Raw genomic sequence first — 15,471 nt, forward strand, 5'->3', positions numbered from 1 at the left:
CTAAAGTGAAATTGGTTACACCTGCACAACAGAGTTATTTTTCTGTCCATTGTTGCTAGTGGCGGGAGATGTTCTAATATCCAATCACTCAGGAGACAAGAAGTGGACAATGCGTTCCACCTCCTGCTTCTGGAACCTCATTCTTGTTGGGCCAAAGCCAAAGAAGGTCTTGGCTTTGGTGGCATAAACGAAAACTGGAAAACAGAAAACATAGATGGAAATTGAGCAGATGGAGTTATCATTGTCACATTTCATTTGCGAGAATATTTCGAAACAAATGAAATGGATGAAGAAATCCCTCTCTTTCCAGAATGGTTTCATATGGAGCATGAGCATGTTATGGACAACTGTAAGTGCATCAGTCACACCTGAGGCTTTGCCTCCAACTGCCATCCGTGAAGAAAAGGCCTGTTATTACAGCATGGAGCTTCCATTAGATCACGGTGAGGTCATGTCCCCTAGAGCCAGCACACAGCCATGGTAAAGCCCCGCTAATGTTTTCATTCCATACACTGATCAGACTTCTTCTCTTGGACTGTGTGGACATGTGCAGTCTGAGTAACATCTTCTTCACCATTCATTATCTGAGTCTGGTGTTCTCACATAAATTCCTGCGGGCGCTCTTCAATCTAAGCAGAAGTCTGATCAAATAGCACTGAAAAAATGCCAAGGTGGCCCACGGGGATTTGATCTAGAGGTGGTCGAAAAGACGGGAGCTGTCATTCGAGTTTCTATTTGAGTTCCACATGAATCTTGGAAGCAGGCGATTTTTTATGATCGAACATAAAGCTGCTGTTTTCTTGCTGTCATCTTTGCATTAACCTGCATGTATGCTGGCACGGCGTACACGCCGCTGTTTAATTTCATTCTCAACAACAGCCTTTTGTTGTTGTCACTCTCCACTGTGCAGATGTGGCTAAATCCTCTACTGGTCCTCACTGGAGACTGGAATAAGCTTTGAGACATTTGGCATCCAGGAGGGAGGGAGGGAGGGAGAGAGAGAGACAGAGAGAGAGAGAGAGAGAGAGAGAGAGAGAGAGAGAGAGAGAGAGAGAGAGAGAGAGAGCTTCTCTCAGTGCAAATCGCTGGCAGATCTTTCTCTCTTTAAATCCCAATCCCCGTTTTTCTCCCACTGTCTCGTCTGCCTTTGACTCTTTTCACATAGTGCATTATACACCGAGATGTCAAAACATCATCAATATGAAGGAGCCTCGAGACGACTCTCTGTGTTTCTCTCCTGTTTTTTTTCATTTTATTTTTTAGATGGAGGATTTTGTGCCAGTTGAGTAGAATTGATTTAGCTGGTTCTCCACCGTTGAGTTGTTAGGTCTGGCTTGTGCATATTTTGAACATTGTTAAAAAGCAGGAGACGATATCTCAGGATAACATTCAGTCACACGGTTTAAATCAACATTTCTGACTGCTGGCAGTCTGCTTGTGAGTTTGTTTAGCATTTAAGGTGCCCCATCATACGGCAGCGTGTTCGTCACATGGGTAGGTAATTAATGCCAAGTGTTAGGGATGAACAGTTTGTCAATATTGACAAAGTATGGAAGCCCTGAGATGGAGGAGAGAGGAGAAAAATAATATTTGGATACAAATGCTTAGTCTGTTAATTGTTTTCTCTCCTGTGTAAATGACTTAACCTCATCAACCCTAGGGTCACCCAATAGGGATACCCTAGGGCTTCTACAGGTGTTCTACAGCTCATATGACCTTTATATGAATACCAGCCCATATTGTCCTTGATCTCTAAAGAATCAGCAACTTCTTGCCTTTAAAAAAAATAAAATAATAATAATATTTATTATTTATTTTATGCATAGATTTGATCAAAAGTCAAGAGTCTGATCAAAAAATTAGTCCTTGGTCGTTTCCCGAGTTTTTTTAATTGTATTTTTGGTGCCTTCCCATCATGCCCCATAGTAATACTGTAATAAACAAGGATACTTAAGGTATGTAATAAACACAAGCAATGACATGTTTTCAAGCCTTTACAGTCCAAAAATCATGTTTTTCGGTTCAGAAATAAAGAAATGAGCAATTTTTACCTAAATCTTGGTCGCACCATGAGCTACGTGTACTTAAAATGACCGTTGGCTTCCGCGTGTGTCATCTGACGCGCTTTCAAATGCGTTTGAGGGACAATGAGACCGCAGCTCGCGACGTCAATACTTTACAAACAGTAAAGTCCTACTACTGGATTCGTACAGTCTCTACGGTTACAGACGTGGTACTTTAAACGAAATCCGCCGTTGTTATACAAATATAACAATCTTTTTTTTTAAATGTAGTGCATCGTTTCTCTTTTCACAAGGGTTTACAATACTTTAGCCGTTTAAATTTATTAGATCGGACCTGTGGTTGATGATCTAGAAGCGTTAGTTTTTTAAAACTCACTTCCTCATTTTCAAAAAATCTGTAAAAAAAAGCTCCGGGATGATCAGGTTTTAAGAAAAAGGTGGGGAAAAAGGTTTCGCCAGGATTTTTTTATTTTACAGTTTTTCGTGTGTTTTGTTGTAATTCAAATGTATTTATATATATATATATATATATATATATATATATATATATATATATATATACATACATCATACATATATTAATTAGGGCTGGGTAAAGTTGAAATAATTTAACTGATTTAATCGCATGATTTTTCTGTGATTAACAGCGATTAATCGCATTATGCGCAAAATTCAATAATTAATAAAAAAAACTAGTGTATTGCATGCTTTTATTTTAACAATATAACAGGCACTCTCGGAGCAACAGCAAGTTAATATACAGTATATAAATCTTTTCTTTTTTTTTATGAACAAGTACCTGAAAAACATTTCTCTATTATCAGGGAACAGCATAAACAGTCTGTTGAGAAGAAAGATGTATGTATGTGCGCGCGCGCTTACGCAGCCTCACCGACAGGCAGTGGGTGCATCTCAAGTCTCTAAATTGTCGTTTCCTCGCTCCTCGCTCCTCGATTGAACCGGAAGTGGTTCTGCGCCGCCATCTTGACGGCCGTCTCAAAGCTCTTATTCAGCTCGGAGAGGCGAGGATCAAGGAGCGAGGAGGGAAATCGGAGGAGTCATGATCGAGGAGCCCCGAGCGCGAGCTTCCAGGAAGTGTTTTAACACTGGACACGTCCCCTCACTGTTCATCTGTTATGTGATTGGACGCTGCAGCTGAGCGGACTGATCGCTGGAGTTTCATACCAGAGACGATCACAGATTAAACTCAAGTTATATATTATATATATATATATATATATATATGTATATATAAATATATACATATATATATATATATATACGTATATATATATATATATATATATATATATATATATATATATATATATACGTATATATATATATATATATATATACATATAAATATATATATATATATATATATATATATATATATATATATATACATATAAATATATATATATATATATATACGTATATATATATATATCATTGTAGGTCTGAACAACAAAAGGACCACAAACAACTGTCTTTTTTGATCTGTTGTTAACCTCAATAACTTCTATTATGTATGTAATTAAAATCAGAGAGAGCTGGAGAGAGGAAACACTTTTTACAACACGTAATGAAGAGAAACTATATTTATATTGTGGGTTATTTTAAATTGAAGTCACAATCAGAATTTCAAAACATACCGACGTAAATAATAAATAAATAAATAAGACGCATTCCGCCGGTAGAAATGGAAAACGGTAAAAAGCGCGTGTAAGCAGGACACATCACAGTATAAATACTCAATGCAGTTTATTAAACGGTAACAGGCGACAGAGAAAACATCTCCACTCTGACACTGATAACTTTGTCTTTATTAATATAAGTAGTAGTTTAACACCATTAAATCAACTGAAAACATACAATCATTTTTATCAATATTTTAAGTGCATTTTTATTGGAATGTTTGCTATAAACTCTCCAGACAAAACTCCGTCAGCTGTCAGTCGGCCACAGTCATCAGAAACCGATGTCGCTTCACGTGACGCTTCAGAGGAAAGGACGTCTCATGTCTCTTAAAACATACTTCCTCGCGTCTTCCACGCGCCCAACACAGACTGGACTTTTCTCACTGAGTAAGAAAAACTGAACTGAACTGGAAAACATCAAAAGCGCTTATTGCTTTTGTATAAAGTTAATTCATTGATGGTCTTTTACATACATCTTTAAGGTAAGCAACACACTGAACATGGCAAAAGAAGGAGTCGCTTGTCCCTCACAGGGACCCTTACTCCTCTCAGGGCTCAGTGTTTGTAATCTAAATTGTGATTATTTTCTCTACAAGGGAGCAGTTAAAGAAGATACATTTGAACCAAGCGTTATGAAAAATACATATTTGTTTCTACATGAACGGATTTATTGCCTTTTATTCATTTACAATTGACTTATACTTAAACAATTTTCACTTTGACCCAACTTTCCTAGGATACAACTTTCCTAGACTTAATCAACATCAATCCATAATATTCAATTTGTTAACAGCTGCATCATTTTCCTTATACTTCCTTATCCTACTCGACCAATCACGTATGTGTATTCCTATAAGCGACGCCCTCGACTCGAGTGAGACCCGATAGTTTGAAAAAGTATGTGAGCTGAAAGTTATTTCACTTGGTGCTCCAGAAAAATAAATGTGGACCGCTTGACCAGAGCCTTGAACCAAGAATGGACAGACTCTTATTATTCCCACAACCGGTTAAAAAGCCGTATGTCTCATATTCAGCGATATTAAAAGCAGCGATGTGAAGCGCCACTGCGAGCCAAAGCACAGATCTTTGAGCAAAAGGACCAACTCACATCCGAAATGAAAGCACAGAAAAGAGGCTAATCAGAACTCTAACACATGAACTAACTGACCAACAATGACGTTAACAGAGAGGAGAAATGAGCTGAAACATATCTTGACTCTTTTGATCACTTGACGCCCGAATAAATTTAAAGCTGCAGGACAATTCAGTTAAATTCATTTTTCAAAAATTAAGGACTTTATTTAATTTATTCGTTTTTCAAAATGTTTCTGTTTTAAATCCAGCCTTTATTCTACTGGAAATAAGAGAAGATAATGTATGTATTATCAGAGTATGTATTATTTATAATTATTCCAGTTAAATTGGAAATCTGTAATAATACATATTATTTAGATGTTAATTAATTGAACTTTATTTAATTTGACAGTCAGTTGTTGACTACATACATATGTTAATACAACTGTTGGCTACTTCAATACACATGACACAAAATCATAGAGCGCAAATTTGACACTATTGTGATGTTACGGACCTTTGCATGAGGACGTTCTCTCTAACTGGACCTCGCTGATTTTAGTTGAATACCCCTGGACTATGATATCAGGAATTCAGGAATTGCAAGAGCAGAGCAGAACCTAAAAAAATTACTTCAACCCCTCTTTCCCTGAAGGTGCATCGAGGACTACAAGCGTGGTCCAGATGGGAGGTCGTGCCTGCCGCTGTCCGAGGCCTGCACTGAGGGGATAGACTGCGCCGAGGCGGCCGACATCCCCGCCAACCAGACTGTGTTCGGAGACCTGTTCTACGGATTCAACAACCACACCAAGGAGAGCACCTCCGGACAGATCCTCAAGGCCACATTCAGGTGAACACACAGGCTGTTTGTTAAGTGGAGCACGAGAGACATTGTTCAGCCTTTTGTATCTCAGCAGGGGAACCGCTAGCACCCTATCAAAAGGTATTCAGGAAACTTCTTCCACAGGGACGCATGCTGTCTCATGTTTAATTTCATTCCTATTCAGACAGCCACGGTGCATTGAATCCTACCCAAACCTCTGATGCAACACTACTGGTATTGTTGGTTTCCATCCTTTCAGACTCTCTCAGGTTGATATGGTTTAAATCACAAAGTAAGTAAGTGAAATACTATTTATAAAGCACCTTTCAAAACCTTGGTTACAAAGTGCCTTCGAAAAGGAGAACAAAATATAAGTGCAACACAAACACAAAAGGAGAAGGTAGTACAATAACAACAAAGCAATACAAGCATCATAGCTCAAAACGGGGGACATGAGCAGAGGCTTCAACAATATAGCAGTTCACCAATATATCCCGGAGAAATGCAAAGCCTAAGGAGGAGGAGGAGGAGGATCTTCAATTGGCTCATAATGTAATCGGAAGCCAATGAAGTGACGTTAGAGCCCAAGAGGTCTTAGTCTAAGAGTTTGGAAAAACAATAACTGGGTAGCGAAAGCCGGGCTGAATAACTGTCTTGACGTGTTCATCCAATTTTGGCTGACACCTCAGTTTTGGCCCAATGAATCGAGGGGCAAAAGCCAGACTTCACTTCTGCTGTGATTTAATTGAAAAGCATTTTTGACATTTTTTACTAATCTCAGCCAGACACATGTGCAGAGTAGTTACATTTGAGATAAGTAGAATTGTGTATCATCAGTGTAGCAAAGATGAAACACACAACCAAGTTAACGGATCAAGTGTCCAAAGGGAAGCATGAATGGGTCCGAGAATTGAGCCCAAGGCATCCCACAAGTTAAAAGAAGCCCAGGTGGACACCTTGTCATCAACGGATACAAAGAAATTATGTGTATGTCTAAATAAGCGTAAAAGCAGGTCAGTTTTACAATGTAGTGTATAATCAGAAGGTAGATATTCCTCAGCAGGTCAATCAATGTTTTCCCTATCAAAAAAGATGGTAGTGATGAAAAGCCTGCCGATGTCAGGTGTTTTCAACTAATCTCAGGCAAATGCTCTGAGGACAAATAAAAAAAAAATGAAAAAAACTCTTTGGAGAGGCTTCTGGAATAACCAGCCGCACGGGTCCAAATGAATGTCGTATTCCTTTCATGATTTGCTGATGTGGGTGGTAGAGCACTTTGAAGGTGGTTAATTATCGCTGTCCGCATGCTGCAATCATTTCCACTGAACTCAGGAAGCCAGAAGTTCAGCAAAGTCGTCTGCAGTCCAGGAATTTAATTTGGGCTGTCTATGGATTCCGCCGCCCCCAGGCATCCCCCCCTTACTGTCGGAATGCACAACCGGAGTTGTAGAAAGAGGGCGGGGTGCAGGAAAGTTAATATCATCAGGAATCTGAGTCTCAAAAGCTCTGATCTCATTTGGAAGACGTGAATGGTGAGCGGGGTCCCAGGCCAACTTTGAAGAGCGTCAAATGCTTCCTGTGCAGACGAGGTGGTGGAAGAGGAAGGGCTTCTCTTCTGGGAGGCATGGTTAATGCAATGCCTACTTATAAGAGATTGCAGCAAATGGATTAAAACTGAGCAGGAGCTAGTGTGCTCAAATTGAATCTAATTAGTCCAGATGAACGTGGTGATGTAAAAATGAACAAAAGTTACAGGAGAGCATCGCAAATGAACACCGAACATCCGTCAGGGGTTCAGAGTCAGTGGAGCGCTCAGTCGAGGAGTTATTATACAACTAAAAACACAAATGAAACAATGGGAACAGAGGAAGGCAGCCTCTGGCAGTACTTGGCTTGTATGGGGTGGTAAATCTGTACCCAAGGTATCTGATCTGTATCGAATGGCCGCATGCTGTATGTCAGAGAGCACGCCACCTGTTGGTCATGTCAATTTTCTCGTCATAGGCAGTAGCGCTCAATCTGAGAAAACAGCCGAATACGTGGCTGAGTTTTTTCAAGTTGCAGTAAATTATATCAAGCTCCATCACATCGAACTTTCAACCAAAAGCCGGCATTACAAGCTTTACACATCTACTATCAAATCCACTTATTTGTTCCAAATGCTTCTTCTGCTCCATTTTTGGTATTTGCAATTTATTCATAATAATAAAGAATCTGTATATATATATTTTTTTATTGCTTTTATTGATACAATTTGATACAACAATGCTGCACAGTAGATTTGTTGGCTCAAATGTAATTCTTCTTTGAGGAATCTCTGAGGCTTTGAATAGGCTGTCCTGAATCTCTTAATCACTCCCACTCCCTTTACTTCCTGTTGGACCATAACGCTGAGGACCAAAGGAGTGTGCATGACCTCTTGGTGGAAAAACAAGCTTGAGAAAACCTTCGGAAATTCAGTTTTATCTCACAGCCACTGGAGATGCAAAGTGCAAAGTGGCTGTGAGCAGCCTTCAACAGGCATTGACTTAGTCACTAACTATTATGCAAGCGAGACAGCACTGGGGCCTTTGTCCTCCCATATCCTCTTTATATGTACTGTTTGCCCTTGAGTGAAAGCTAGCAAGAGAGAGGGAGGGAGGGACAGTAAGGAAACCTTTATGTGATGTTCACTGGCACTTCTACAAAAAAGCCCCTATCCCGCTGCTCTGGAGTGGCACAAAGCATCTGTCACTGTCATTTAGCGGTGATGAAAAGTCACATTTGAATATTGTGTAACCATCAGCGGAGGTTTGTTGTTGTTTCCCTCCCCCCTTCTTCCTCCATCCTCACACCATCATCTTTACTAAATCATACTTTACATCTACCTTACATCTGCCTTATTATTCTCCTCGTACTCCCTCCTTGTGCACAGAAAACAGAAAACGAGCCCTCTTGGTGAAACGTTTGACTGCAAATGTTTTATTTACTTGTAGGGGAAAAGAAAAAGGCTTGCATGGGGGGTAAACCTAAATGGGTCTTCTCCGTGGCCCCAGCAAGGTTTTGGTATTTGTTCTGTCTGGAGCAACAACTGAAAGAAAGAGAGAATAAAAAGGAAGCAGCAAGCGGTGTGAGCAGGTGCTCAGTGGCATAGCACTCAGATATGCACACAATGCATAGAAACCAAGCCGCAATCTCTAGTTCTGAAAGTGAAGCCGATGGGAAAGTGCCTTAAATTTGCATTCTTACTGATGGCAATCGGGGTGGCACATCCTGGTTGGTAGCAGAGTATGCTTTAGGGCGGGGCTACCTTGTGATTGACAGGTTGCTACCACAATGTTGTCCGAGAGTCTGAGAGTTAAACTCAAGGCTTTGAAACAGCATTCCACAAACCACTGGGTGATGTCACCGTGACTACAGTCTATGATGCAAACGCACATTAAAACAAACACATGGCTGCAGTTGGTGTTGGACTCATGAGACCGCTGTCACACACACACTCCCAGAGATGGTTTGAAGCTCGCCACCTGGCACGTCTCCCTCATGTTTCATTGTTTAAGCTCAGCAGCCCAGAAATGCCTCTGAGTACGCCCCATTCTCCCCGAGCAGGAAGCTTCCCCTCCTGCTTCATGCCTGTTGTGGCCATTTAAAAGCAACAAAAAAATTCAAAAGGGACGGCTTAATTATTTGATTTCCTCCCAAGTGAAAATCCAGCCATGTCATCGGCGTTGGCAGCAAACCGGCTGGGGGCATGGGGGGGATTTTGATTACAAAGCCACACCAGATATGAGCGCCGGTGGCCCGGGAAGGAGGTCTCTGTGACATCTCGGGAGCGCTGATCTGGATTCACATTACAGGGCTCGGTGGCGGGGTCTCTGTCTTCCTGTCTCGGTGGGAGCCAGCGGACTCCAGTAATGAGATGTTAAAAACTAACCTCCTCTCATTACTCCCTACACGGCCCCGTCCTCTCCTCCTTTCTATTCCTCTCTCACACGACAAGCTCTGAGCAGCTTTTAATGAATATTTTAGTGCCCTTTGTTCTCTTCTGGATCAATGAATAAGACCACCTGACAACCCCTCCACCCAAACTACTTTGTGCGGGCTTTTTTTCTCCTTCTCCCTCTTTCTTTTTTTGGCTCACCTCAGCTTAATGTAGCACCCCACCCCAATCCCCCCTCAGGAGGAATACCATCATTGACTCAGTTAATTAAAATATGACATGTGTCTGAGAGGGTAGGGGTGTGAAGGGCTCGTTGGCCCTGATTGTTACCGCTCACATAATCACCGTGAGGAAAACAGAAACAAGTGATCGGGGTTGTTCATCAAAAGCGTCCTTGTGTCTCGTCTCGTTCCAACCAAACAGGTGGCCGCTTCACCTCAGCTCTCACTCCAACTTCTGGCAGTTCAGCAAAAGTTCCTTGAACTTTGAGCGAGATTTTACTCTTGCAAAATGAATTATTGCGTCCCCGCGGTGTCAGATTGCCGTTAAATGTTACATGTCGTCATCCGCCAAAAAGAACCATAAAACGCGTAGATCGCGTACCTCTGACAGGCAGGGAGGTGATGAGGGACCGTCAGAAAAGCAGCGGAGATTCCCTCATCCCGTTCCCAATGCGTGTGCTTTTGTCAACAAAACAAACCCTGTTTTCAGACAACAAGACACACAAACTGTTTTAGTGCAAGTTGTTGATAAATATATAAATACGTTACAAGCAGAGCAGTGCAGATTACTTCTTCTGTATTCCACATGATTTCACTCCAGAGGCCAGATGCATAAACGATGCAAAAACAGTGCGGATGCTTTTTCCTCACACATGAACTGGTATTTAGAAAAAGAGTGCGCAGTGACCAGACCGGGTGTACACACTTTTATTCTGGAGATAGCTGTGTGTGATATGATATGATAAGATGGAGATTAAATATATACAGCGAGAGATATAGCCTTAAAGTAAACCATTGGCCTAAACACACAATGTCACTGATTGTGTTGGCAGCCTGTAAAATATTTGTTTTTTCCCAACCACATTGTAATACATTCAGAAAAATATTCCCACCACAAAATCAGAAAGACAAGTTGTACAGAACTAAAGTGTGTGTGTATATGCGTGTGACAAAAAAGATATCTGATTTTTGTTCGGCATGATCACTATCTAATCCCAATTATTCATTATGTTGACTATTTTGCAAGAGACTGAACAGTAAAACTTTTCGGATTTTAAATAATAAATATAGCTCTACATGGTATCAAAACACCATGCCAAATTTTTCTCAAATTTTACACTAAAATATGTATTAGTTACTCTTGGAAATCCACTCTCACATTGGTATGAATTGGATCCACTTCACAGCACTTATTCAAAAAGAAAGTATGCTGGGTTTGCCTTTTACTCCCAACAGTGGGGAAAAACCACCAGGAACTCATTCCAGGAGTTGAGTTTTCATTAAAACTAAATGATGACTCGTGTGTAAACCACACGCCAAATTAATGTGAGCACATCAGGCCACATACAAAAATAAAACGCACTGCAGCACTTTCTGTCAAGGCAGATCATGGAGTCATATCTCACACCCTTAGTGCCCACGTACACACACACACACACACACACACATATGTAACATATGAATTAGTGCCACGCATCCTCATACATCGGTCCGTATGATATCTTACGAAAAGTTACTTTTCATTTTTCTCCCGCAAACCACGCGGCAATTTCCGCTCGTCACGCACATCCTCCTCAAAGGAAACCGCTCAGTTGGGTTTAGGCAACAAAAGTGCTCCGTTAAGTTTGGGAAAAGATTGCCGTTTTGGGCTCAAATACCTACGGAAGGGCCTCAACTAGATTGCTCAAGTAACGGGACAAATAAGTTGGCTTCCCGTTTGACACGGGGGGGAGGGGGCGAACAATGGACTGAGTGATCTTCTGTGGTCTACCATACCTATGAATTAGGGTGTTTTATGTTCCGTTGCTACAAATGCTGGATGAGACCAACCTCCTGAGTCGCTATAAGGACCCCCACAGCTGCTGTGGGGCTGTTGGAGAACCTTGCACATGGCACACAGTAGGTGGAATTGCACTGCTTCTTTGCCGTCATTGAAGGATCCGATTTGGATAGATAAGTATAGACATGCAAACCGACGTTTAAGGGCAGTTCCACAATGATTTATAAAACGGAACCGGGCGTACATGCGAAACGAGTGCGCATGCATATTTCTGCCTTTGTGCGTACACACGGCTTTAGTCATTAATCTACACAGTTTAATGCATTGGCAGCCCTTTGGAGCGAGATGCAGATTCTTCCCACTTTCATGCCTTAATACCACACACCCACATCAGCCACTGATTACCCTCACACCCCCAGCCACGCCATGGCCGCGCAAATAAAATGTCAGTTTAATGATAGTATTCGACACAACCTCCAACGCTTCAGCCGGTGGCTTCTGTTGTTTTCAAGCTGTGACTTTCCCAAAAGCAACAGCTTTTTGATTTCTAAATAATTGCGTATCCTTTTTTCTCTTTTACTCAAAGCTTAGGCTCAGAAATAAACTGCAGGAATGAAATAGTATATTACGCAGGGTGAACCGCGAGGCCCTTTTGTGCTTGTTTCATAGCAGTAGTATAGTAGTATGTTTTTAAAGGGGCAAGGCTTTCATCGGACATCATTTTTATATATTTAAATTTATCTGAAAAGGGATTAAACTGACAAAATTATCTATTGAGGCTTATTGAGATACTTTATGGCAGATATGGTTACTTGTGGGGAATATTCTCAGCATACAGGAAGTTGTCATTCAAAATTGTAGTGTCAAATTAACGGTATTTATTTTTTCTCTAATCCCGTTGGTATACTTCGGTATATAAGCTTACAGGTCAGCCATGTTGGTTGCAGCTACAAGTGACAGTATTTGATTAAAAGGTTTCTGGCTAACTTAGTTTTAAACTTATGGGTTGCATCATGATGAAACATAGTTCTTGTCTTTTTAAGAGATACTGAGCTTCTCGAGCCAACAAAATCCAGAAACCCGTGAGGTTAGGGAGGGCAAGTCATTTGCCCATTTCCTTCTTTTGACATATATGGTCCATTTTGTCCATCTGGCCATTTATATGTCCCTTCTCAGTCTCAGAAGGAAGGTCATTCTTTCCATCTCGTGGATTTCTTTAATTATCTAACTAAGTTAATGAAACCCTGTGAATATAACTCTTTGAATATAAATGTGTGTAATATATCTGTATGTTGGATTGAATTCATAGTTAACACGATTGACTGACGATGCTTTTGTAGTGTTGCATGGCTGTTTGATTGCTTTGTTTTCTTATTTTTACTTATTTACCTGCTTACTTTTTTTTTTTTTTTATGGCTCACTTGGCCAGATGCATGGTTAATTCCTTATATTCCTTCTTACTTTTGAAGGTTGTTGTTTGTTAAACTGTAAAAATGCCTAAATAAAATATCAAGTATAAAAAAAAAGGTTTCTGGCTTTGTGCATTTAAAAATGATGACTGGAGTCCAAAACTCCTTGCGGGAGTTAAACAAAGATATATTCTCATCAGCTTCAGTCCTGAGACACCTGATTTATTGAAGTCATTCCGTCGGGGAGCCTTGGAGTGAACCTCACTGGCATCGAGACAAGAGTGATGGCGGGCTCGAATACGAGTGAGTTCAACCAGGAGTCACTCGTAGCAACAGACAAACGAGAGCATCATCCCTCCGAATGGAGGATGAGTCGCGGCAGAACCAACGCGATGAAAAATGCCGCGCTTTATGCAAGTCTCTGTCTCGTCCATACGCCGCGCAGGCTCGCATAATTATTGCCACGTATTGATTGCCCCTTAAATGACGTGCCAGAAAGTATTGCTTCACGCAGATGAGGAGCTCACTTATTTATCCATCTCGGATTACTCTCTGTCCTCCCAGCTCTCTTCGTCCTCCGTCATTCATTTGCATCAGACTCTTTCAACACAGCATTGACAATCTTTGCAGAGAACATGTGACTGAATATTCATACAGCAAAAGGCCATAGGGGAGTTTCAATATGCAATGTTATCATCACATGTTTTTTGTTTATATATATATAATACAATGAGGTTTAAATGGTGTTAGTTTTGGTTGGTAGTAGCAAACACTATTCATGGGATTTTCAGGGCTTTGTTTAATTATTTGGTGGTATTACATGATCTTAAGAAAATGGAAATTGGCCACAAACGTGGGGAAAGTGCCATTGTGAAATTTCTCACCACTTTGTACGCTTATGCCTAAATCGCTGTGGACACACAAAGAAGGAAATATGCATAAAGTACGCTCTTTGCAAAAGCGTGATTATGTTCATGAATCTCAATAATTGTGAAACTGGTTGCCTGATTTCCACTCTCAGTGTTTGGACCAGTCAATGAAAAGCACAACGATAGAGAAGCATCGTTTCACTGATTGCCTCGAGCCGGGTTCCCATTCCCTTATTTGCATGTGTATTTTCATTATTCATTAATTATGTTAGTAGGAAAGCTGTATGAAAAGGACAAAATTGTGTTTACGCTCGCTTGACTTGGTTTTGGCCTCTGTCAATAAAAGAGTTGGTGCGCTAAATGAGTTATGGAAAGTCCTTTGTCGAATAAATTCTGACATAGCGAACATTTAAGTCACATGACTGATCAGCTGTCTCTGCTCTCGGTATATTCCCATGCACAGCAATCACCTGTCTTTGTCTCTAGACAACATTAAACATGGCCCCTACTAGCTGCTATAAAAGCACAACTAGATGTTACATGGCCATGGCACCTTGTTTATTTACAATTGGCAGCCCCTACTTCTTCTTCTTCTACTCTGTTTACTGGCGGATTTCAGCCATGTCGAGCCTATAACGCCAACTTCTGACCAAACGACACTCAAGCCTTTTCTCGCTCCAAACCAGACGATGGAAACAAGCCTAACTCGGATTTTTCGGACATTTCCAAACTCTATTTAAAGTTCACTAAATGCACGTCTGTGATACACGACGGTGGCTGTTTATAGCATCCATGGAGTAAACCATCATGGGCTTACTATATAGACTGTGAAAGGAATACCGTTCACATTCAATGAAATTCCATACATGTTACATGTATGCTTGAGATGCACACATTCTCATTGCAGATTTCTTTTGTTGTACATTTGGCTTGAAGTTGTGACAAATGGAACTCATCACGTTGAGTCATATTGGCCGGACTTGGTTATGAAAAAACATGTTTTTTTCACTGTGTGAGTCCAGGTACAGACGCACTCAGTGGCGTTCCAATTGTCAGTAGAGCGAAACTTTTGGAGAGACAATGATTTGAACCTCAAATAAAAAAAAAGAGACAAAAATAACCTTGATGTCATATGCTGTAAATGTAGCCCATTTATCTCCCCCCCACTCCCCCCACACACACCCTTTTCATTGTTTTACCTCACACCATTCATCCTTGTTCCTCCCCATTTCCTTTCATCCATCCTACTCGCCTCTTCGCGTCTGGTTTTTCTCCTCTCGCCATGACTGAGTGCGTCTGTCTCTGAACGGGACCTCCCATTCTCTCCCGTCTCTCAACACCAGGCAGAAGAACTTTGCCCGTGGCATCGAGCAGCAGCTCCCAGATGGCATGGCGGTGGCATCGGTGCCAACGGAGGTCCAGTGCCACGAGGAGCTGTCGGACCCCGTCCCCGACCCAGAGTACCTCACAGGTATGAGAGCATATTTCACGGCTCACTCTGCTCGCTCGCAGCTGTGCGATGGTGCTTCATCACGGGGCCTGTCGGAAATCATAATTACTCCAAAAAAAAATCAACTTCAGCGGGTTTGAGTTGCCCGAGGCGTTTGCTCATACATTCTGACATGTTGGCTGTCATTTATAATGTACGT

The 15,471-nt window shown here is 41.2% G+C and overlaps 1 protein-coding gene across 1 annotated transcript in view; it reads left to right on the top strand.

Annotated features, from left to right (window-relative positions):
• astn1 (astrotactin 1) overlaps positions 1–15,471 on the top strand; it is a gene marked incomplete at its 3' end in the record, with an annotated part of 417,666 nt that overhangs the window by 190,435 nt on the left and 211,760 nt on the right. The window contains exons 14-15 of the mRNA XM_079222970.1: positions 5,457–5,651; positions 15,166–15,293. Of these exons, the coding sequence (XP_079079096.1) occupies positions 5,457–5,651; positions 15,166–15,293 (323 nt within the window). The remainder of the gene's footprint in view (positions 1–5,456; positions 5,652–15,165; positions 15,294–15,471) is intronic.

This window comes from Taurulus bubalis (genome assembly GCF_910589615.1).
Source record: "Taurulus bubalis genome assembly, chromosome: 1".
Taxonomy (NCBI): domain Eukaryota; kingdom Metazoa; phylum Chordata; class Actinopteri; order Perciformes; family Cottidae; genus Taurulus; species Taurulus bubalis.